We start from the raw sequence: 21,296 nt of genomic DNA, 5'->3' as shown, positions 1-21,296 counted from the left end.
TCCTTCCTTCCTTCCTTCCTTCCTTCCATCCATCCATCCATCCATCCATCCATCCATCCTGCAAGCCAGACCTGGGCATTCTACAGTCCCCTCAGCCAGGTCTGACCATTTGACTGTCCCTACCCAGCCCAGTGAAGTCAATCAGAAATGAGAGATCAGATGTAAATAAATGTGCCACAGGAGGAAGGAGAAGAATCCAAGTTGGATCCAGCTCTGCGTAGTCGCTGGATGCTCCTTCAGTCAGCTGGCAGTTGAGGGAGGGCGGGAAGTGCTTTTCTGCCCCTGTACCATGCTCACCTCTCACCTGGAGCAGCCTGAGGAGTTGAGGTGATGAAGTTTGAAGACATCAAACCAGGTTATATTGGTTTGACCCTCCACAACAGACCCAGTTTATCACGTGTCCTCTTTTCCATCCCTGCTACAAGCCACACAAACATCTATTAAGCTACCTCAAAGCCACATCAAGTCTCATCTTGGGGAAACAGCTTGCCCCACTTGGCACCCAATTCTCTCTCTCCCCTTCACCTGGAATGAGGCGGGACCACACCTTCCATGGGCTGCATGTTTAGGCAGTTGATTCGCCCCTCTGAAAAACGGGAAGAGTCTCGGAAAGCAAAAGTGTAGCCTTTGTTCTCATCATTGTGGATATCAATGCACTCCCGAGCTTCATGTCCTGGAAAGAGAGAGGCCTTTGCAGTGTGGAATTCAGGGAAATTAGGAATCAAATTTATCTCTCCACTTGCGAAAGAATGGGGTTCACCTGGCTTGGCAAAAATTTGTGAAACAAGTCTTAGTAACTGATTGCAATGTGGCTGCAAAAGAAGGCCAAGGTGCTTTTAAGATGCCCCAGCAGAATTCCTAAATCACAGGAAATAATGTTTATTCTGGTTTGAAGGGCTCCATCCTGGCCACAGCCGCCCCTTCCGGGTAGCACATACAGAAGGTTCCTGGGAAGAGGGACGGGTTTGCCTTTGGGTTCCTCATTGCATCACGTGCCAAATGAATCCTGTGTCCCAATTTGCCAGAAATTTAGAAATCCCCTTCCTATTGTATATTTTTTTCCTTTGAATCTAAAGGCAAATTTTCATAAAAATGCTTTCTATGTAATCAGGTTTTAAGTAAGATAGCCCACCTATCTTATGTACAATATGTTAATCCTAGGTGGCTCATGGGCACATTCTATAAAACAAAAATGAACACAACCCACAAATGCCACAACGTCAGACCCCGCCACGGAGGACAACCTCCCCCCCATTCGTGGGCTCCCTTTGATCCTAGCCAGGGCTGGGGAAAGATATGGTCATCAGAGTCCTCCAGAAGTCTGAGAGGGGGGAGGCCCTCCGTCAGCTCCCCCTTTTGGGTGCTCTGCCATCCTTTTGGAGGGGGAGGGGGAGGAGGCTCTGGAGGGGAGCATTCTCTGCATGCTTTCGCTTTTGCTGTAACCACATGGGAATTGGGGGGGCTCGTCTTTGGAGACGAGATGGACTCCCTCTCAGCTGCTCAAGCCTGTATCTCAGCGTTCTCATAACCTTGTGGCACTGTATTGACTGGTCAGGGGGGTTGGGTTTCGGAATGGGAAGAATAGCTTCGTGCTTTGCGCAGGACCGTTAGATTATGCCTGTCTTTACTGCAACCACTTTCTCTCAGTAAAAGTTCTTTTGATTAACCGCATGGAGTCAAGAGTTGTGCTTTCCTTAGATTAGGCAGAATCTGCGAAATTGATCAACCTGGAGAGGCACCCAGCCCTACCATGGGGACCGTATAAGGAATGTCTGTGCAAGGCAGTGAGCAAGAGGAAGCGGAATGCTGGCGGGAAGCCTCTACCAAGGCTCACCCCAGAGTAAACCCCTCCAGGTGGACAGAGGAGGCCCAGGTGGTCCATTGGCATCGGGAAGAAAGATGACTGGAGAGGGAGAACCAAAGGCGTAACCCAAGGCAGCTGAGGCAGCCGATTATATCAGGATCAAAGTGGAAAGATTATTTTAGCAGAGTTGATGGAAGACTGCCTCACTTGCAATGCAACTCATGGCCATGTGGCTACTGAAAGAAGGGCTTAGGGGAGAAGCAGGACCCCCGGGACCTTCAAGCACCTGAGTCCTTCGGGGCTGCTCTTACCAATCAAAAGCGAGTGGAGATTCAAGTGGACTTTCTCGAAAGAGACAGCCGGGTCGGTGGTGTGACCCACCAGGAGGAAAGGGACAGTGATGTTGTGTTCAGAAATGGTGAAGGTCCAGAAGGATTCAGTAACATCCAGATGCTTGGGAATGAATTCAAATATGATCTAGAGAGGAAAAGATAGATGCAAAGTTCTGGCACAGAGTGGTTCTCGCTGTGCAGGATAATGGAGCAATAGGGATCCTGCATTTGGTTTTAATTCCAAAGCCTTTAAAAGTATGCTAGAATTCCAAAACAGTATTTAACCACTGGATGTTTAAATGTTAAATAAAATGTAAAATAGTACAGTATACTGAAGACTTAGGTGAGTTTTTCACTGGTGTGTGAAGGACCACAGAGGGCTTTCTACCAGCTGAGAAGGCTTCTGCCCTCACCTCCAAACTGCTAGAAAAGGAGATTAAGGCAAAGCGAATATTCCAGCATTCAGTATCTCCCCCCCCCCAGAAGGAGAGCCACCACACCCTGGGGGAAAGAAAGGAAAGAGAGCCCTACAATAGGCTGAACCAGAAGAGGAATCCAGCAGCCGGGAGTTTCCTTCAAGAGGGGCTCGGAGCAGCCGTGAGCAGAGAGCAGCAGAGCCTGTTGGCCTTGAGCCCCCTTCTGTGCACGCACCTCTATCTTCTTCTCTGGCCGGAGGAGCCCCCGCTCGGTGAAACAGACGAAAGCCGGGGCAGCCTTCCTCTCCTCCTGCTGTTCACACCTCCACTGGAAAGAGTAGGCAGCGTTGGTGGGGTTCAGGATGGCAAAGGTCCTGCCATGAAGAGAAGGCAGGAGGATCATAAGGGCTACCTAGCCAGATGTTTCTCTTTCATCAGTTGAAACAGCAGGCATTTAAGGTATTTGAAACAAATCTTTACATAGAGGAAAGAGTTACAAAACTACCCTTCACCAAGAGATTCAGTTCCGTTAGTTGAGGCTCAAACTCCCTTCCTGTTTCGGCTGGACTGGCACAACATAATGGACTTGGTGCCTGAGCTCCATAGACACACACTATCGCACACTTCCCTTTTGTTATGTTATGCCCAGTGGTGGGATTCATCTGGTTTGCACCACTTTGGCAGAACCGGTAGCTAATTTTTTGTTGCCCAGGCCCAGAATGGACTTCCGGAAGCGGCATCCACACAGAGAACCGGTTGTTCACATATCTGAATCCCACCACTGGTTATGCCCACTACAGAGGGAAGTAAGAAACAAAATGCTGAGGAATTGCAGGCACTGGATAGGAAAAAGAAAAAGAAAACTGCCTAAAATCTCCAGTCTTCGGTCTCCCTTTCTGTCCTTGCAAAGCTTTCTTCCTTCCATCTCATCCATCCAGGACTTCGTCCACTGCCTTTTGTTCTTTCTCTCTGTCTCACTTGCGTGATTCTGGGCAGCTCACAAAGTTAATACACTCTCACACACAAAAGCAAGCATTAACCAAAAATTATACAACAGCAGCCATTACAAACATTAAAAGAAATGAAAAACTATTTAAACATAACAATTATAATCTGAAAAAGTGCAATCCAGTTTGCTAAAGATGTAACCATTTAGCAGGATCCGAGCACCATGACTGGATCTTCAGCAAGATGGTAACACCAAGTCTTTGGTCCCTTCTAAAGGCCAGAAGGGAAGATAGAAATATTCTTTAAATGTCTGAGGCTGAAAGCAACGTCCTGGCATTGCAATACCAGCCTCACCCCTTTTCTAGGTACATCACAATAATAGTCACACACTGATGCCCCAATGAAGCAGAGTCTGCCATGCAATGCTGGCCCTGGTGCATCTCCCCTTTCTCCTTGGGAGATTCTCTTCCCGTTCTTCAACCTCTTCCTCTAAGCTCATCCACTTTTCCTCCATATATTTGCTTGCAACTGGATCCCCATTGATCCCCCCTCTCTACCACAGGTAATTTCACTTGTGAAATCAGCTCATATTCATTTATCATTCATACATTCTTGACCAGATCTCATTTTACAGAACTACTCTGGAACAGTGTGTATGTTTCTCTTGATGTACTCAGTTCCTACTTCCAGATAGCACAGGCAGAAGAGCCGCTCATCTGACTTCCTTTAACAAACCAGGCAACCCTGTAAGATACCCTAGGAGTTAGCAGCTGGAGTTTTTACCACCGTCTTTCTACCAGTACTGGGTATCCCAAAATTTCTCCATCTTTACCAAACAGTCTATCACAGAGGTTCATCTATGACTCCAGTTTTTTGCCAAGAATATTTAAATTGGGAATTTTTCACTTGACTTTTTCTGTCAAACACAATTACCTTGATCTGTGATGAATTAATTTTTAGATCGATATTCATTGTTGTACAGTCTAGTATTTGCTGCACAAAATGGGAAGATGAAAGCAACAACACACTACTTTACCTGGACATCCTCATCAGCAGAGGCAGTGATGGCCAACTAGAAACACAAGTCTATCTTAGACTATCCACACCAACCAAGTGTTCCACTACCAAAGTAACAATCTAACCTTCCACAAGTGAAGTTGTTTAGGAACATTATGTAGAGGAACACAAACATACTGTAGCAACCGAGAATATCAGCAAAAGGAAAGAGAACATTCTACATCTTCCAACAAAATGGATACCCATTCAACTTTATAAAAAAGTGCCTGATTGCTCAACTCAGTATAACACAACTAACACAAACTGTGAAAAGGATAACACTGCCATATATCAAAAACATCTCAGAAACCACCAATTGACTATGACAACCACATGGTATCACCACAGCACACAAACCAACTAAACCGCTCCAAAATACCCTAAGTAAATCTAAAGACCCAGCAATTCCAGAAGAAACAAGAAGAATCGTCTACAACATACAGGGCAACAGCCGCCGTGAAACACCAACTAGCATTCAGAAGACATGATAAAAACTCCTTAATTTAACCCTCCAAAGCACTTCCAACCATTGCAAAATTTGCTCACCCCACCCCACAGCCATTGGATGGCTACTTGAGCCCTTGGCAATTCCTTTGCCATTCTGACCAGTCGCCAAGTGCCCCTGGATCAAGGTAACTGCCCTTGGCAATCTCCCCTGCGGGCTTCCCCAGAAAGCCAGTGGTTTCCACTTGGGGTTCAGCAGAGGGGAATGGGCCTCCTCCAACCCCCGAGGCACCCCACACTCCTTTCTTTTCCACACTGCCTCTAGTACCAGAAGGGCTGGGATTGCGGTCATGGAGCGAAGCAGTCCTGTGATGTTTTGCTTAATGAATGCTTTGCTCAACAACCAAGAATCCGGTCTCAGCTGTGGTAGTGAATCCAGGACAACCTGCACATCTATCCACAAATACCTTAAACCAGAGTTACCTTGTGGGCTGGGCAACCATATAAATAAAAAATAAGTAAATAATAAAACATGTATTAAGGAGAGAAATTAAATTAGCTTATCATAGCACACTGTTATTTTATAAAATAACAATGAGAGATCCATAAGCTATACTGAAATACCCACCTAAAATTTTATTTCAGTGACCCCCTAAAAACGGTTTCACATTTAAAGTGAAAGGTGCAGACGAATACATGAGCAATCAGCTGTAGAAAGGAGAGTGTGGAAGATGGCAGGGCAGCTTTGAGACAAGGGGGACAAGTTCTACCCCCAGGATTGAGAGGAGGGAACTACCCTACCGTCAGGGTGCCCTCCAGGTTAGATGAGGGCCAAAGCCGAATATGGCTCTGCTGGACGAAGATGAAGCTTCCAAATGATCAGAGAATGTTCCTCAGTTGGCTTGATGCTCACCTGGTGTTCTTCACATGGACTCCTACAGAGGTGAATTCAATCACTTTCGTTTGTGGGTCAACACTCATCCCTCCTGGTACTCGCAAGTCTGAATTGCGCCTGTTTGCAGTGATGTAATCAGAGTCTTCCAGCTCAAAGTGGCAATATGGCAGGAGACTCTTCCCTTTCACAGTGACAACGGGGCCCTCCTCATCTAGCTTCAAATTAGGCATACTGGAAAAAAACAAGCCTGTTTGAGGAGCGAATGCAAAACAAGGGCTTAAGGGCTTTCCAAGGCCCATGCACGGGCTTGCTTTGCATTGAAACTCCCTTCATCACCAGGTGCCCACAGAAAACGGAAAGAAAGAACGGCAGGCATAAACAGAGGTTGTGTCTGCATAAAATAAGGTTCTCAAATATTTTTCTAGGTGAGCCATCTGTCAGGGCACCCGCTTGAAGGTTTGGTAAGCCTTAGTTTTCAGTCGATCACTTGGCCTCTTGGTCACTAGCACACACACATTTTGCTATAAAATGTGCCAAGCATGGCTTGATGAGATGGTTTCTTACCTGCAGAGTAGCCGACCCTCAAACTCTCCTACTTCCTGGGGAGAAAATTTCACTTGGAGGGACTGATATTTCCCAGGAGGGATAATCCCACTGCTGGGCTCCATGAAGAATGGAGGGCGGGTGACCACTGGGAAGACATAGGAAGAGAAACTCTCCAGGAGGCTTCCCAGCTGGCTGAAGGGCCGGCTAGGCTGGGCCTTGATGGAAGCAGTTGATGCTCTAGATGGGTCCCCTGGAGAAAGGAACAGTTCATTGACACAACATTTCTGCAAATATTGTACTTTCTTCAGACTGACCTTCCGTTTGCTTCTCAAAATGGTTCCCTCCAGAAATTCCCAGACTATAGGATATTAACCTAAGGAAACTCGCTCGCTTTAATATGAATCATATATTGAGAGACTCATCTACTGGCAGAAGCATTTTCTAATTTAAGCTCACAGCAAACCACATCCCTGGCAACTGGTATTCCAGAGCTGGTTTCCCCAGTTTCACTATCCTCCAGAGTTTTGATTTCTGGTCCAGAATATCCCAGACAACAAAGTCATAGCTGAGAATTCTGGGAATTGAAGTCCAAATTTGTGAAAGCCTCTTCAGAGATTGTTGTAAGGCACAAAAGATGATGGAAGACAATGCATAAACCCAAAAAGTCTGCAGCAAAGTTCTTGAGATCCTTGCAACAGGTGATTGTCAGGGAAGGAAAAGCAAGAGGAGAAGGGGAAGAGAATGCTGTACCTTCTGGGCTGGTTGACAAAGGTTCAGTAGCAAAGTTGACAGCCTTCCCAACTTCTTCCATGACTGCTTTCCAGGAATACTCCAATTGCACATTCCCCGTGTTGGACAGCTCCACCCTGGGAGGGCAACAGAGCAGGGGGGAAATGAAGAGTCTGCTCAGAGCTGGGACACACACACACACACACACATGAAAGGAGATACAAAGAAGGCAGCTGTGAGGGCTGAAGGATTAAAGTCAGATGCAAAGAGGATGTAGGTGAAGGGCAGGCAGAGTCTTCTTGAACATAATATTTTATTTGGTCTCATCTTACTCACGTGAACACCCTTGTTTGGAAGAGCAACGTGTCTCTGAAGTGCACGGCATCCGCCTCCATTTTATACTGGGCAAAGTCAACGTTGGCACTCACTCGAAGCACCAGTTCCTGGCTACTCTCCTCCACAGTCATATGAGCAGGTTCTGGATCAGTCTCTATCACCTGCCCCAAAAGCAGAAGAGTCAGAAGCCGCCCAGAAGGGCTTGGTGCCCCTCATCACAGCTGCAGGTAGAAATCTCTTGTTTTGGGGCTGCTCCAAGACAGGCAGGAAGAGGATGAGGCCAGGAAGAGCAGCCACCAGGAAAGTCCTACCACGGCTGGGCTCTCTGCACATGCAGCTGTGGCTATGATGGCAGCTGCCTCAGGAGCACCAGCGAAGGAGGAGGAGGAGGAGGAGGAGGTGGAGCAGGGCTGGTTCTCTTATCTCTCCCTCCCTCCTTTCCTCCTTCCATGCTACAACGCCTGTGCAGACCCTACACTTAGCCTGCCATGTCTGGATGGCCCTTAGATATGGTAGTAAGGAGGCACAGAAATCACCAGGGTTTTTGCAGCAGCAGCAGCAGCAGCCCAGATAAGGTACTTTATTATCCATGAAACCAGAGCTACTGAATGTGCTGAAGATGCACTGAAGGCAGTGGATGGGTGATAATGAGAATTTCGAGGGCCCCATAGTGGCTGCCTGCCCACTGGTGGCCATATAGAAAGGGTGGATCTTAGATCCTGGTTTTTTACCTTCTTTTTTGTTGGACGTATACTTGTGATGCCTTTTGACACATCCACCCATTTGACAGTATGCAAGCGACCATCCCAATCCGGGACCTGGTCAGCAGGGCACTGAAAGGCAATTCTGGACACCTTGCACTTGAGGAGCTGCTCCCTGAGGGTGATGGGCAGGCTGGACTTCAAAGTCAGAGTGATGTTTTTAGTGCATCTTGCATGGAGATGGCCAACCTGGAGAGAAGAATATTCAAACGTTCGAGACTGGCAAAACTCTGAGAATCAAGGAAACATTTAGCAACATTCATTCAAAATACGTTCACCTATTTTTCATGGCAACAATCTGGAAGAGGCTTGCCCTTGCATTTTTGAAAGGCTTCCTTATCTAGGAAGAGCTACCGTTGCTCCCAAGCTGTACTTGAAAAACAAACAATCTTTCTGGAAAAGTCAGGTAACTGCTGAGTGACATGACAAATAACCCATTAAATCAGGAATGGGCATATGGAACCCCAGCACCTCATTTGTGCCTCCCTCCCAGCGGATGGGACCAAAATGTTCTGATCCATGTTTTAACTGTTGCGGGGGGGGTGGGGTGGCAGGGTCAGAATAGGTACATGGACATCTCTTAAAAACCTGGCTTCTCCTCCCTTCAGAGGTAACTTCCTCCCCCCCCAATAGCCCCCCCATGATGTCACAGATCCCTCCAAGGACCGAACATGGGAAGTCCCAAGCCTGCCAAAGTTAGGAATCGCATTTGGATCTGGCAGCTGGAGGGGCACCAGCCTACCTGTGGGGAGAACTGGCAGGGGCCCACAGCAGGCCATTCAAATCTCATCACGTCCAACTTGCTGTGATTTGTGATTGTGAATGCGGCCTGATACAGCTTCCCAATGTGGCAGTCTCCAAATTGGATGTGGTCCATTCTCACAGCTGTTGGAGAAGAGAGTGAGCGGTCTGCACCCCTGGCATCCGCACTCGGAGTCCTTCCCATCCCCTGCACTGGCGGGAGCGAGCCAGGCGGAAGGAGGGACACCTCACAGCAGGCTCTGCTGGCCTTGCCTCACCCTCAAGCTGCGCATCCCCCACCCTCCCTGTCAAGGACAGCATCCGATTAGGCCGATTAGTGAATTAAAGAGAGGAACTGAGAGAAGACCTCCAACATCCAGACCTGCCCCCTTTCAGAGGGAGGAAAGCGGGTGGGACCAGCCTGGCCAAGCCTTCTCAGAGCAAAGCTGGGTCTCCTGGTGACGGAAGCCCTCTTGCTGGGCAAAGGAAAAGGAACAAGCGATTTGGGCCCTTTGGCTTGCAAGCCTCCGGGAACGAAAAGGGTCTTTCCCCTCCTGCCTTCCACGCCCTCTGCAGTTTCTCAGGCTGACTCACCCTCTCCTGTGTTCTCATCCAGCTGCCCCTCAATGTCGTCTGTCTTGGTCTCAGCCACCGGGCTGTGAATATTGTCCAGCGTGACATTATCCTGGTAGCCTTCCCCAACCATCTGGATGCTGGTTTCCTCATACTGATTGTCCACAATAGAGAGGTGGATCAGCCCTTCGACCCGCTGGACCAAGCCGGGCTGGAAAATCACATCGAACTCAGCTGATTCCCCGTTGTGCAGCACCAAGGAGGCCGTGTGTGGTTTTCGGACTACAAAGATGCAAAGGAAAGAGTAAGTGTGAGTGCTAAAAGCGTGGAAAGAGTTCCTCTGCACTGTAGCAGAGAGCTGTAGTGGCCCAGACAGCTAGTGCTGCACTCACACACAGCCCTCATCCCCTCCTTCCCAGCTCAGGGAAAGAGGCAACTTTTACCTCCATCGCTGGGCTCGCTCTCCTCGTTCTGAGAAGAGAGGTAAATGCACTCGGTGGTGGGTCTGGGCCTCAGGGTGAATGCCCCACTCTCATCCGACATATCCAGGTACAACTAGGAGAGGGACCAATGCAGACATAAATGCCCTGAAATGAGTCCTAGGAGAATGGCCTCTTGCACTGCTGGGCATCAGATAGGACATTGCGCTCTCCCTCCCTCCCTCTCTCCTTTCTCACCCATCCACCTACCTACCTACCTACCTCTAAAGCTCTTGTTCCCCTAAGCTTTAACTGGGCAAAATGGTGCATCTTGGAGCAAGCCTTTTTCAATCATTTTTAGGGCAGAGTCTGAGTCTTGGAAAGCTTTCCATAGCTCTGATTTCAATTGGCAGTGTGTAGACCAGACCAGGAACACTGGATTTCGCCAGGTGGACCCTCTCCCTTGTCTGTCTTCCCTTCTCCTTCTACCTCCCCGCCCCCATCTCAGCTGCCCTTGTTTTTTGATCCTTGGAAATATGGCAGTTCTCAAAGGTGTGGAAACAAGTGAGCAGCACAAATAGCACAGCAAGGAAAGATGGCAGAGAGAGCCCTTTTTTGCCAGAGGGATGCTCCAGGCATTCCCACCTCAAGACCCCCTTGCCAGTCTGCGATTGCTCTTCTGAGCATTGGCCACTACCTGGACTGAAAGGCTGCCGCTGTTCTTAAGGACAAGGGGGAGCACCTCCGTGTGACCTAAGAGGAGCTTTCTGAAGAGGAGGAGTGGATTCCCCTTTTTATTGCGAAGAACCGGGCGCACAATGGTGATCTGAGGAAGGCTGCCATCTCCGCTGACTTCAAAGGACAGAACTCTTGATCTGGCAACCACACTGAAAGCCAAGAGAAAGGATTGTTCTTACATGCAAATTAAGAAGCAGCCCGAGGGGGTAACCTTCTTCAGCAACCAATTGGGAATTACCTGGGCACTGCATCTACTGAAGCCTCAAAAATGCACTGGTGGTTTTGCATGGCCTGTGGTGAGAAGGTCAGGGTTGCAAAGGCATTCGAATGACTGGCAATGGACATGCGCACAGGATGGAGCTCAAAGGTGTCGCTGATTCGGGCAGTGGACTGAGGAAACATCCATAGAGCAAGCAGAACTTCAGGAATCACCCCAGAGAAGGCACCGAGGACCCCCCTCACCCTTCACCCCTGTTACAGGCTACGGAGCTTGGCTGCAGTATATTTCACGACTCAACCTGCCTGTTGTATAGGGAATGGACAACCTCGCCTTTCTGTCTATTGTAAGAAAAGCCAGGAACAGCCCCGCAGGATCGGCCTCTCTAAATCAATGGCTTCCAGAGCAACTATCCATTCGCAAGACAGGATGGCCCAAGCTCTCACCAAATTGCTACACGATTAATGTTCTTCCGAGCCTCCCATGAAATAGAATGGGACAACATTACAAAACATGTGATGCAAACCTTCTTCGTCCTTCTCTTACCTTGGCAGAAATGGGCTTTGTGGTCATGACAACATCACAGGGGATCCGGCCAGTGTTGCAGATCTTGAAGCGGGCTGTTGCCTGGTGCCCAACCAGGACATTGTTAAAGAGAAACTTGTTCTCGTCTGTCACAAACACACCTTCGCAGCCTATGGACTTCAGCACCTGGCTGAGGCTGCCACTGTTACAGATCCGATGCTCCTCAAAAATGATCCCTGGATTGTCAGTTACAAATCCTTGGGAAACCAACATGATAGCAACTCTCAGGGACTGTTTCCTCATCACATGTACAAGACCACAGGAACTGTAGGAGGCAATTTCAGCAAGGATCCTGGCAACTACTCAGCACCCCCCAATCGCTTCTTCTAACTGCCGCCACCTGCCTTCAAACTGAGAGGCTGACTTTTGCACTACCTTCAGGGGTGCTAGAGAGGGATTCGGGATCNCTCCTCCTCCTCCTCCTCCTCCTCCTCCTCCTCCTGCTGAGATAACCAGGAGTGGAGGTTATCCGTTCTCACTACTGTAGTGAGATGGAAGGTCAATAGCAGTTTTGAATAAGAAAGGTCGACCTTTAATTTGGCTGTAGTTGGGGGTATCAGCTAACTACTTTCCTTGCCCACTTTTAATTCTTGACTGCATTCCCTTAGCTTGCTTCTCAGGAAAAATGAGTCCTGATTTCCTGGTTCTGGTGCCTAGAGCATGGTCTGTGTCCCCAGGCTGTGTAAGCCAGGAGCAAGAGAGAAGGTCTGCCTACCTGGGATGCAGGACTCCGCAACAAGTGTGTAGAGGATGCCTCCGGGACTGTCTTCAGGGTCTCGGTCTGTGATCTCAACGATCAGGTATTCTTCACACTTCCCAGCAGGCTCAGCAAAACAATCCACCGTGATGACCTGATGGCCTCCTGCGGCAATGTTTCCATACCCCGGAGACACAGTGAACATACCGAGAGAGAAGCGTGCCTGTGGAGAAGACAGGGATTGCTTTCTTTTAAACAGCTGCTGGCTGATACCAGCTGTTCTCCAGCTAGAAAGAGAGATGCAAACAAACAAGACTGCAAAGGAGCTCTGGAGATTCAATGGTGGCAATTGTTTCCCAAGGGCAAGTGAGAATAGGGGAAAATGGCACTGGGCAAAGTCCTTCCTTGGTTAACAATAACAATAATAGAGTTGGAAGGGACCTTTGAGGTCTTCTAGTCCAACCCCCTGCTCAGGCAGGAAATCCTATACCATTTCAGACAAATGGCTGTCCAGTCTCTTCTTAAAAACTTCCAGTGTTGGAGCATTCACAACTTCTGGAGGTAAATCGTTCCACTGATTAATTGTTCTAACTGTCAGGAAGTTTCTCCTTAGTTCTAGGTTGCTTCTCTCTTTGATTCGTTTCCATCCATTGCTTCTTGTCCTGAATTCAGGTCCTTTGGAGAATAGCTTGACTCCCTCTTCTTTGTGGCAGCCCCTGAGATATTGGAACACTGCTATCATGTCACCCTTAGTCCTTCTCTTCATTAAACTAGACATACCCAATTCCAGCAACCATTCTCACAGAGAAGTGCCCCCAGTGTGGGGTCAATGCTGGGGAATCACGTTCCTGTGCACTTTCCCACTGGAGTTGCACCTTCTGGATCATGTGTCGCTGGCTTGAGGCCCTGGAGCAGCATGGAGAAAACTGGATGGGAGAATCCTGACCCAGAGCTACTCCACGGAAAGCTCCTTTTCCCCAAATAAAGCATGAATGTTGCCTAATCAAAGGTGGCCATCGGGGTGGGAGAAGTGCGAACTAGAGGAACCCGTCTCCTTGCCTACCTGCCCTATCAGGTTCATGTCCTTCTGCAAAGAGTCGGCGTGCTTGCTTTGCCTGCCTGTGCTCATAAAAGCGTTCTGCCGGCTGAGGTCTGTGTCACGAGAACGGGAACTTTTGATATTAGAGTTTCTGAAAAAGGAAGCATTGCAAAATAGATGGGATCTTATCTGTAGTCTCAGAACACAGGCAGGGAAGGTCTCACAAAGATGCACAACCTACTTTCTGAGAATGTGTTTTACAAGCCCTGGAGGGTCACATCTATGTTCACCTTTCCAGGGCCATAACTAACCTCCCCGAGGGAATCAAAAGAGAGGGGGATAGAAAGAGACCCCCAACACACACTGACCAAATTGAGAGACTCCCACCCTGAGCTCTTTGTGGAGGATCTGAGGTCTGCTTCCACTTCCACATTTTACATGCCTAGGTAGTGGTAACTATAGAGTTATCACAAGAACATTTGATGTATGCTCTGCCTTTCCTTCCTTGGAAGTGCCAGTTCCTTTCTCAGGGAAAGACAGACAAGCTGTGAGGGCTGTAGCTCCCTACTCTGTCCCCCAAACTGGCTCTAGGTAGAACAGTAAGTGGGAAAAGTTAAATCAAGGAGGGGACAACATGTTGATGACAGGCTAACCATCAATCCCATCGGAGAGCACCTCTGAGATCATCCAAACCCACTGTCCTGATTGTAGATATGTGAATTCCTGGTTGAAGAAAGACCATTGTCCCTAAAGAAGACTCATGAATCAACCTTCCTTTGCTTGTGGGAAGCCAGCAGAGAACCTCAGAAATTGTGATTGTGTGACTGTGGCTTGTTGCGATGGTTCTACGTCCTTCTTGTTCAGCATCATCATAACTTTGAATGGTCACTGAGCAAGTGTTTGTAAATACTTGATTATACTACCTATTCCTGTACTGCCTGTGCAACCAAAAAGCTTCAGTCTAGACCTCAGGAGAAGGGCAGCAGGCCGTCACCTCAGCGCCTCATTATGGGGGGGGTGTTCCCCTTTGCTGGAGGTCTATTGAAGACAATCTAATAAAACCCAGTTGGATGAATTGACCACACTAAGATCTCTTCCAAGCATGTGATTAAAATTAAAATTTATAATTGGATACCAGCCTTGAGAAGGCTTTCTGGGCCAGAGCGGCTTCGGCTTCACCAGGATCACTTTGGCAGGCAGAAACCTTTGAGTGCTGCCACATTTAGGAAACTTCTAAAGAAAATTAATCTTTTTGCCAGGCAAAAACATTCCCTTTCTTCCAGGTATTTCTATAGATTGTATTGACTTCATTTTCAAACACCTGCTCTATATGTGAATGTTTATCTCTTTCTTGTGCTATTTACACATTGATGTTTCTTGTTTTAAGGAAGTATTAGTATTTTAAATAACTTTGTAACCTGCTCTGAGAACTTTAATACAATAAATACATCTCAAGAAACAAATGCACACATGAGCACGTGCAAAGATGTGGCTGTGCCAAGAAGTGAAATTCTGCTGCTCTTGTTAATGTTAAATATTTAGAAAACATCTCCGTTCTAGGTGAAAATATGCCTCTTTGGGCACCTGACTCCGTGCATATAACAAATCAGGCTGACAGATCCCAGTGGTCTGATCCCTGAAGGTGACACTCACCCTTTCCTTGCTGTAATCACAACATCACGGACTTGCTTGCAGATGGTGAACTTAAAGTCCAAGACCCCTTTGTTCTCGATTGTGAAGCTGCTGGTCTTCCGTGTGCTGTTCATCAGTGGTCCGAAGTTAATGACGGATGGAGGGACAATATTGTACTTGCTGAATAAGGACAGCACTGACAGCCGGATGGGAATGGTGGCAATGGTCTCTCCCCCCTCACAGAGGGAAGGTTCAATCACCTAGAGTGAGGAGAATAGACTGGCTGGCTCCCACCTTGTTGGCTCTAAAGCTAGCTGAACCGCCTTCTTTCCAGCCAGTTACACCCAGGGGTCTTACATGGCACTGCAGAACAGGCTTGTCCTCAATTTTCACTTCCTTCTTCGAATGAAAGACAATCTGGACCTGCGTAGGACGGTCATTGGGACTCAGATTCCCCTTCTGGGGCTGGATGGTAAACAGCTGACCCAGATTGGACATCCCATATTCTGTGGATTCAATAGCCAAGCTGGGAAAGAAGAACACAATCATAAAAACCCACACTCTCTTGCATCCATTTCTTTAAAAGCTGATGGGGGGGGGTGTCTCATCATCTCAATGCCCATCCCTCCACCCACCCATCCAATCACAGTTTGTTAGTCTAACTCTCAAAGAGCTTTGCTGAAGCCAGTGTGCCTCTCCAACCAACATGCAGCCCTCTGTGGCCAGGGGAGCATTCCAGATTAAAAGCATGCATGTACACATTTCAAAATAAAAAAGGCCTCAAATAAATAAAATGTGAACAATGCAGACTTTATTGAACAAAAAGGGCGTGCGGGATTTGGATCATTAGAATTGCAGGATAAAAGTGCGAGTGAGGTGAACTCGAATGACTGATCTTTGAGGCTTTCACTGAGCTATAAAACTTTAATAAATAATACTGAAGCAGGGAGCAAAGGGAGAACAAAGGGAATCCTCTGAAGAGCAGGGCTTACCTGAAAGCAATCTCGTATTTGCCTTTGTTCTTCATTGATAACATCTGCTTAGCTTCGTCCATAACTCTGACAATCCCAAATTCCAAACCACCGTTTGTTCCTATAGGGCCACAAAGAGAAAAGACAGCATGAAGCCGAGGAAAATGCTCAAAATGCCTCTGCCTGACACCGGCCAGAGTTTCTCACTTGTCACAGACCATCCCAGAAATGCCCCGCTGACAGGTGCTGATCCTGAGCCCTGGCCAGGCCTTTGCCCGACAACATACTTTTTGAGGTCAGGTAAATAACAACAACAACAACATGACACCCAACTTCAAATGTCTTTGAGCGATTCATAATAATCAAACAAACTACAAAAGAAAAACCCAACAAAATAAAAAGATGGCAAGTGCAATGGAGGGAGGGGTTTCCCTGCCCCTTGCCAAAGGCCTGCGTGAAGAGCTTCACGGAGTGGGAGGGGCTATCCAGACCTTTGGGGAGGGGAACCTCATTCCAGAGGGCAGGACTGAGCGGAGACATTGTTCAACTGAAGGAACCAAGAGCACACCAATCCTGCTGCATGAAGTCAGCCAGGCTCTATGCCACGTAGGGGAGGACAACATATCTGAATAAAATAAAAATTTGCTGAAAAAATATTTCCTTTGATGGCAAAGATACAACCTCCATCCCTGTCTTCTAATCCAAAAGAGGAAGGTCAGGTGGAAAGCAACTGCAGCAGAAATGGCTGCGGACCCAGGGAGGTAATCAAGGAGGGGACTGACTCCCAGTGAGCAGTTAGCTGAAAATCCTCAGTTCCAAAGAGTCTAAACTTAATTTAATTTAAATAAATAAATGATAACTTACCTTTGGGGAAACTGATGTCCAGGGCCACATCATAGGCCTCAGCAACAATCTGTATATTTTCAATCTGAACAATCCCCAGAATATTTTCTGCATCAGAAACCTAAAATGACCACAAGGATCGTTAGTCCAATGGTCACCGTAGTTGCAATGGTGGTACTTGTCAAGGAGGGGATTTGTTGGGAAACTGATCATGAAATGGAAACTTATCACAATCCTTGCCTCTCTTGCTAATGGATTGCTTTGCCAAGTGCCTATCCGGCGGAGGACTCACCTCCAGCCGGATGGCCTTCTTGATATTGAGGGCCTTGGTGGCCTTGAAATTGACCAGCAGGCAGTGCTCAGAGAAGGGCTCGATGAGGCCGATGTCGTCAGACAAGCAGAAGTCGTCGCCAATGTTCTCCAGGCCACTGATTCGCCAGGCGACTGGCAGTGGAGTCACGTTCTTTAGGTAAAGGGATTTTGTTTCCTTTCTGCAAAAACAAGAGAAGCCAGGCAAATGCTTATATATATTAGAGCCTTATTTGGAAACCCCAACTTCAGGTGTAAATTGAGTCTACATGTAGTATTAGGGTTGTTTTTGTGAATTATTTTATTTGGATTACTCTTCAAATACGAAGTTATTTTGACATTAATGTATCTTACTTATTTTCTTTATTCAATTTGTATGGCCACCCATCTCATCTAAGTGACTGTGGGTGGTTCACACAGATAAAAAAATCAATCCAATAAAATTGTCAAAGTTCTGACTGATGAACCCAACGAAGATGATTAAATCTCTAATGCAAAACTTTATTGAATGCACTATTTCAGCACTGATGAAAGTGAAAACCAGCTCTGAGGTTTTCGCGCCTATTTTGTTATATTAAAAGAATAGAAACCTCCCTCCATTTTTCGTGCAGGTCACATTGCCCAATTGCTAGTTAGGCAGTTGTTATGAGAGAATCCACAATCTTCAATAAATGTATCTCCGCATGTCCTTGCTTCTCACAAAGCAGCCGGCAGGTGCTAACAGCTCACATTCCAATTTCCCCCCTCCCCACAAGCTGTTGGCAAGCTACAAAGCAGTTATGTCTGGACCAGCCTGGTCACTCTATGAGGCTTGACAAAAACATTAAAAACCAATTTATTATATAGAACATATAAAATATATTAAGTGTCTCTATAATCAATTTAGAAAACAGAACATTACAATCAGCAGCAGAATCCTTTCTAAGAGCTCCCTGCCATTTCCAGACACCCCTCCCCCAAAACAGTGGCAGAGCCATGTCTGCAAAGCCTTGTTAAAGGCTGGGAGGATCCAGATCAATTTAAAGTCTGGGTGTCAACTTGTGAAACCAACCTGGCTGAAGCCATCTTTGTCGTTCTGAGTTGCCACAGGTGTGGGGGGGGAGGAAAGGGGAAAAAAAAGTACAGCATTGCTAGACTAAACACGGAGTAGTCCCATGGGAACCAAGGTCATTCCCACAGGAGCTGAAAGGTGGAGAGAAGACGTTTCACCAGAGTCCGCCAATTGCTTCCATTGGTTAGCGTGATCAATCACATAGCAGAGGGGAAGGAAGTTTTACATTTAATTACATTGAATCCTTGAGGGGAATTTTAGAGTTGGTGCACGCTTTGACAAAAATGAATTCCATAAGTTTTGTTTGGGCACAGTTTTCCTAATAGTTTACAAGAATAGACAAATTTTCTGCACAATTTCATACATTGTTATTGCGTGACAAAATGTGTAATGCAATATATTACATATGTGATCATTTTTAGGTGATTTACAGTCATCTTCAGTTTTTTTCTATTTTTTTCTTCTTTGTTTTAGCAGTACAATTTCAGAACTAATTGATTAGTCAGATATTACTATTGTTTAGTTTTTCTATGTTGCTTTTTTATATTTGTCTTTTGAAATTTTCAATCCTTTTTTTTTTAACGTCTTTAGTGGTGAAAGGAATAGGATGGAATGTAACAAAGAGAAATGTGAAATTCTGTACCCAGCTAGGAAACATTAAAGGCACAAATTTGAGAAGATGAAGAATTGGCTTGGCAGCAGTACTTGCAAAAATGGAACCCAGCATCCTTCTTGACCACAATTTAGCAGGTTCTGAAGCAGCTGGTCCCTTGGGGTACAGGAGGAAGAGCAGAGTCTGGTCTAATATGGTAAGGAATCATTTCACTCTACTCTCCCCTGATTAGGTCACATCTGGGGAACCAGACCCAGAGCAGCTTAAAAGGGATAGTGACAAATTGGATGAATTTGGAGGAAGACAAGGGTAAGGTAGGGTAGAGACTGGAAACCATCCCTGTGTAGAATAGTTAAGGATCTGTTCATATTTATTCTATAGAAGAGATCTTTGAGAGGAGGCATGACAGATGCAAGAACAGAACAAAGAGTGGCCTTATTTTCTGTAACCCCAAGGGCAGGAGCAGACGGGGAAGGGTGGATAAAAACTCTAAGGAGGCAGGTTATAGCTAGACATCAGGAGAAACTGCTTGACTTTAGGAGCTGTCATCCAGTGAATCCAGCTGCCAATGATGTGTTGAAAGGCCACCTGGTCATCTGTCAGAGATGTTCAAGTGGAGGCTGCAGTGAGCTGGAGGTTAGACTAGAATAGAGCTGGAAGAGATTTTGGAGGTCTTCTAGTCCAGCCCCCTGCTCAAGCAGGAGAACCTATACCGTCTCAGACAAGTGAATGTCCAGTCTCTTAAAAATCTCCAGTGATGGGAGCGCCCACGATTTCTGGGGGTAAACTGCTTCACTGGTTGATTGTCCTCACTGTCAGGAAGTTTCTCCTCAATTCCAGGTTGCTTCTCTCTTTGGTCAGTTTCCAACCATTGTTTCTCATCCTGCCCTCTGGTGCTCTGGAGAACAACATGACCCCATCTTCTTTGTGGCAGCCCCTCAGATACTGAAACACTGCTATCATGTCTCCCCTATTTCTTCTTTTCTTTAGACTAAATAATCTCCACGTCAGTTCCAAGTGAAAGACTTTGGATTCTATGATCTGAAGTCCTGCCACAAACAGTCCCATGGAATTTCTTTTTTTAAGAGGAAGCAGGAAGGACCACAGCTCCATGCTCAACATACTGTTAACATGTTTCAAGTCTCTGGCCAGCTAGAGTAGACTGTCCCACTCAAACAAAAACTGGCACTTGCCTTTTACCACTGAAAATGTAGAATAGAATAGAATAGAATAGAATAGAATAGAATAGAATAGAATAGAATAGAATAGAATAGAATAAATTCTTTATTGGCCAAGTGCGATCGGACACCCAAGGAATTTGTCTCCAGTGCATAAGCTCACGGTGTACATATCAACAGCAAGTAATATGTCATAGATTAATGAACTATTAATCAAGGTTTTGGGAAATCAGACTTCTCTACAAAGCTCATAGTTCCCTTAACAGGATGGCCATTTGCTGCTGAAAATCAGATTGCCACATTCATTGACCCCCGCAACCCAATCTCAATCAAATAATTTAGATTTAGACTTTAGCAGCATTATAATATCTAAGGGCAGAAGACTGGTCAAAAATTCCCTAAAATATTTTTCCGCCTCCACACTCCACCATGTTCCATTTCCATTCAGGTGAAGGAAAGAGACACACAATGAGGGGTGGTCAGCAAACAGATGGCTAAAATAGGCTAATCTCCTAAAGCCCAACCTGTGCAGCAGCAACTTCTCAAAATGCAGCTGTCGGCGGTCCAGCTCCACTTCTGGGCGAACGCCCTGGCAGCAGATCCGGAAGGTGACCGGCTCCGGATTCTCTTTCACACAACAGACAATGCTGTCTTCAAACACACCAGCCGCTGTTGGATATGCCCAGATGGTCAGCACCTGGAAGGACAGGAAACGGCACTGAGTGGAATCTCCTGCAGGGCGAAGCCTATCAAGGAAAGCGGCTGGCTGCTGCCCTTACTTCCTTCTGGTTTGGCTTCAGCATCAGCATAGGTGGGTCCAAGAGGTAGGTGACTGCCCTGGAGTCATGCTGGAAGAAGAAGTGCACTTCGACCTCCAAAGGGGAGATGTTGAGAATGGTGAGCTTTTCAAAGTGATTGGGATACCGCGCAGCCTTGTACCTAGAGAGCCCCGGAGGAAGGCAGAGAGAAGACGTGCTGGAGTGCCCCACAGGTGTCAAAGGGGTTGGGGTGGGGGAGGGCTCCTCTTCCCCAGGCCAGACTTGCATTCCCCTATGACCAATCAGCATGGAATGAGAAGCGGGCGCCTAGGGCCAAGGAAGCTCTGTACATACTTCTGTCCATCTGGCAAGAAAAGCCTGCGGTGGTATTATAATTTTTTTAGCCCACAAAGGAACAAATCCAGCTACAAAGGACACAGTGATTACTGATAATCCTCAACTTTCAACCACAACTGAGCCCAAAATTTCTGTTGCTAAGTGAGACATTTGTTAAGTGAGGTTTGCCCCATTTTACAGATGTTAATTGAATCACTGCAGTTGTTAAATTAGTAACACACTTAAGTGAATCTGGCTTCCCCATTGACTTTGCATCTCAGAAGGTCGCAAAAGGTGATCTCATGACCCCGGGTCATGGCAACCATCGT

General features: G+C 46.8%; 1 protein-coding gene across 1 annotated transcript in view; it reads right to left on the bottom strand.

Annotated features, from left to right (window-relative positions):
* HYDIN (HYDIN axonemal central pair apparatus protein) overlaps positions 1-21,296 on the bottom strand; it is a 119,595-nt gene that overhangs the window by 18,213 nt on the left and 80,086 nt on the right. The window contains exons 50-72 of the mRNA XM_015812175.1: positions 20,653-20,812; positions 20,398-20,570; positions 17,015-17,213; positions 16,744-16,843; positions 15,901-16,000; positions 15,266-15,434; positions 14,930-15,168; positions 13,301-13,427; positions 12,256-12,460; positions 11,502-11,737; positions 10,977-11,128; positions 10,698-10,887; positions 10,025-10,136; positions 9,603-9,863; positions 9,010-9,152; positions 8,238-8,456; positions 7,507-7,667; positions 7,192-7,307; positions 6,460-6,586; positions 5,914-6,126; positions 2,788-2,926; positions 2,116-2,281; positions 526-673 (exon numbers count right to left, since the gene is read on the bottom strand). Coding sequence (XP_015667661.1) covers positions 526-673; positions 2,116-2,281; positions 2,788-2,926; positions 5,914-6,126; positions 6,460-6,586; positions 7,192-7,307; positions 7,507-7,667; positions 8,238-8,456; positions 9,010-9,152; positions 9,603-9,863; positions 10,025-10,136; positions 10,698-10,887; positions 10,977-11,128; positions 11,502-11,737; positions 12,256-12,460; positions 13,301-13,427; positions 14,930-15,168; positions 15,266-15,434; positions 15,901-16,000; positions 16,744-16,843; positions 17,015-17,213; positions 20,398-20,570; positions 20,653-20,812 — 3,855 coding nt within the window. The remainder of the gene's footprint in view (positions 1-525; positions 674-2,115; positions 2,282-2,787; positions 2,927-5,913; positions 6,127-6,459; positions 6,587-7,191; positions 7,308-7,506; positions 7,668-8,237; positions 8,457-9,009; positions 9,153-9,602; positions 9,864-10,024; positions 10,137-10,697; positions 10,888-10,976; positions 11,129-11,501; positions 11,738-12,255; positions 12,461-13,300; positions 13,428-14,929; positions 15,169-15,265; positions 15,435-15,900; positions 16,001-16,743; positions 16,844-17,014; positions 17,214-20,397; positions 20,571-20,652; positions 20,813-21,296) is intronic.

The sequence above is a fragment of the Protobothrops mucrosquamatus genome, unplaced genomic scaffold, assembly GCF_001527695.2.
Source record: "Protobothrops mucrosquamatus isolate PMUCROS unplaced genomic scaffold, P.Mucros_1.0 scaffold74, whole genome shotgun sequence".
Taxonomy (NCBI): domain Eukaryota; kingdom Metazoa; phylum Chordata; class Lepidosauria; order Squamata; family Viperidae; genus Protobothrops; species Protobothrops mucrosquamatus.
The sequence above is the reverse complement of the archived record's forward strand: the minus strand, read 5'-3'. Positions and strand labels throughout refer to the sequence as shown.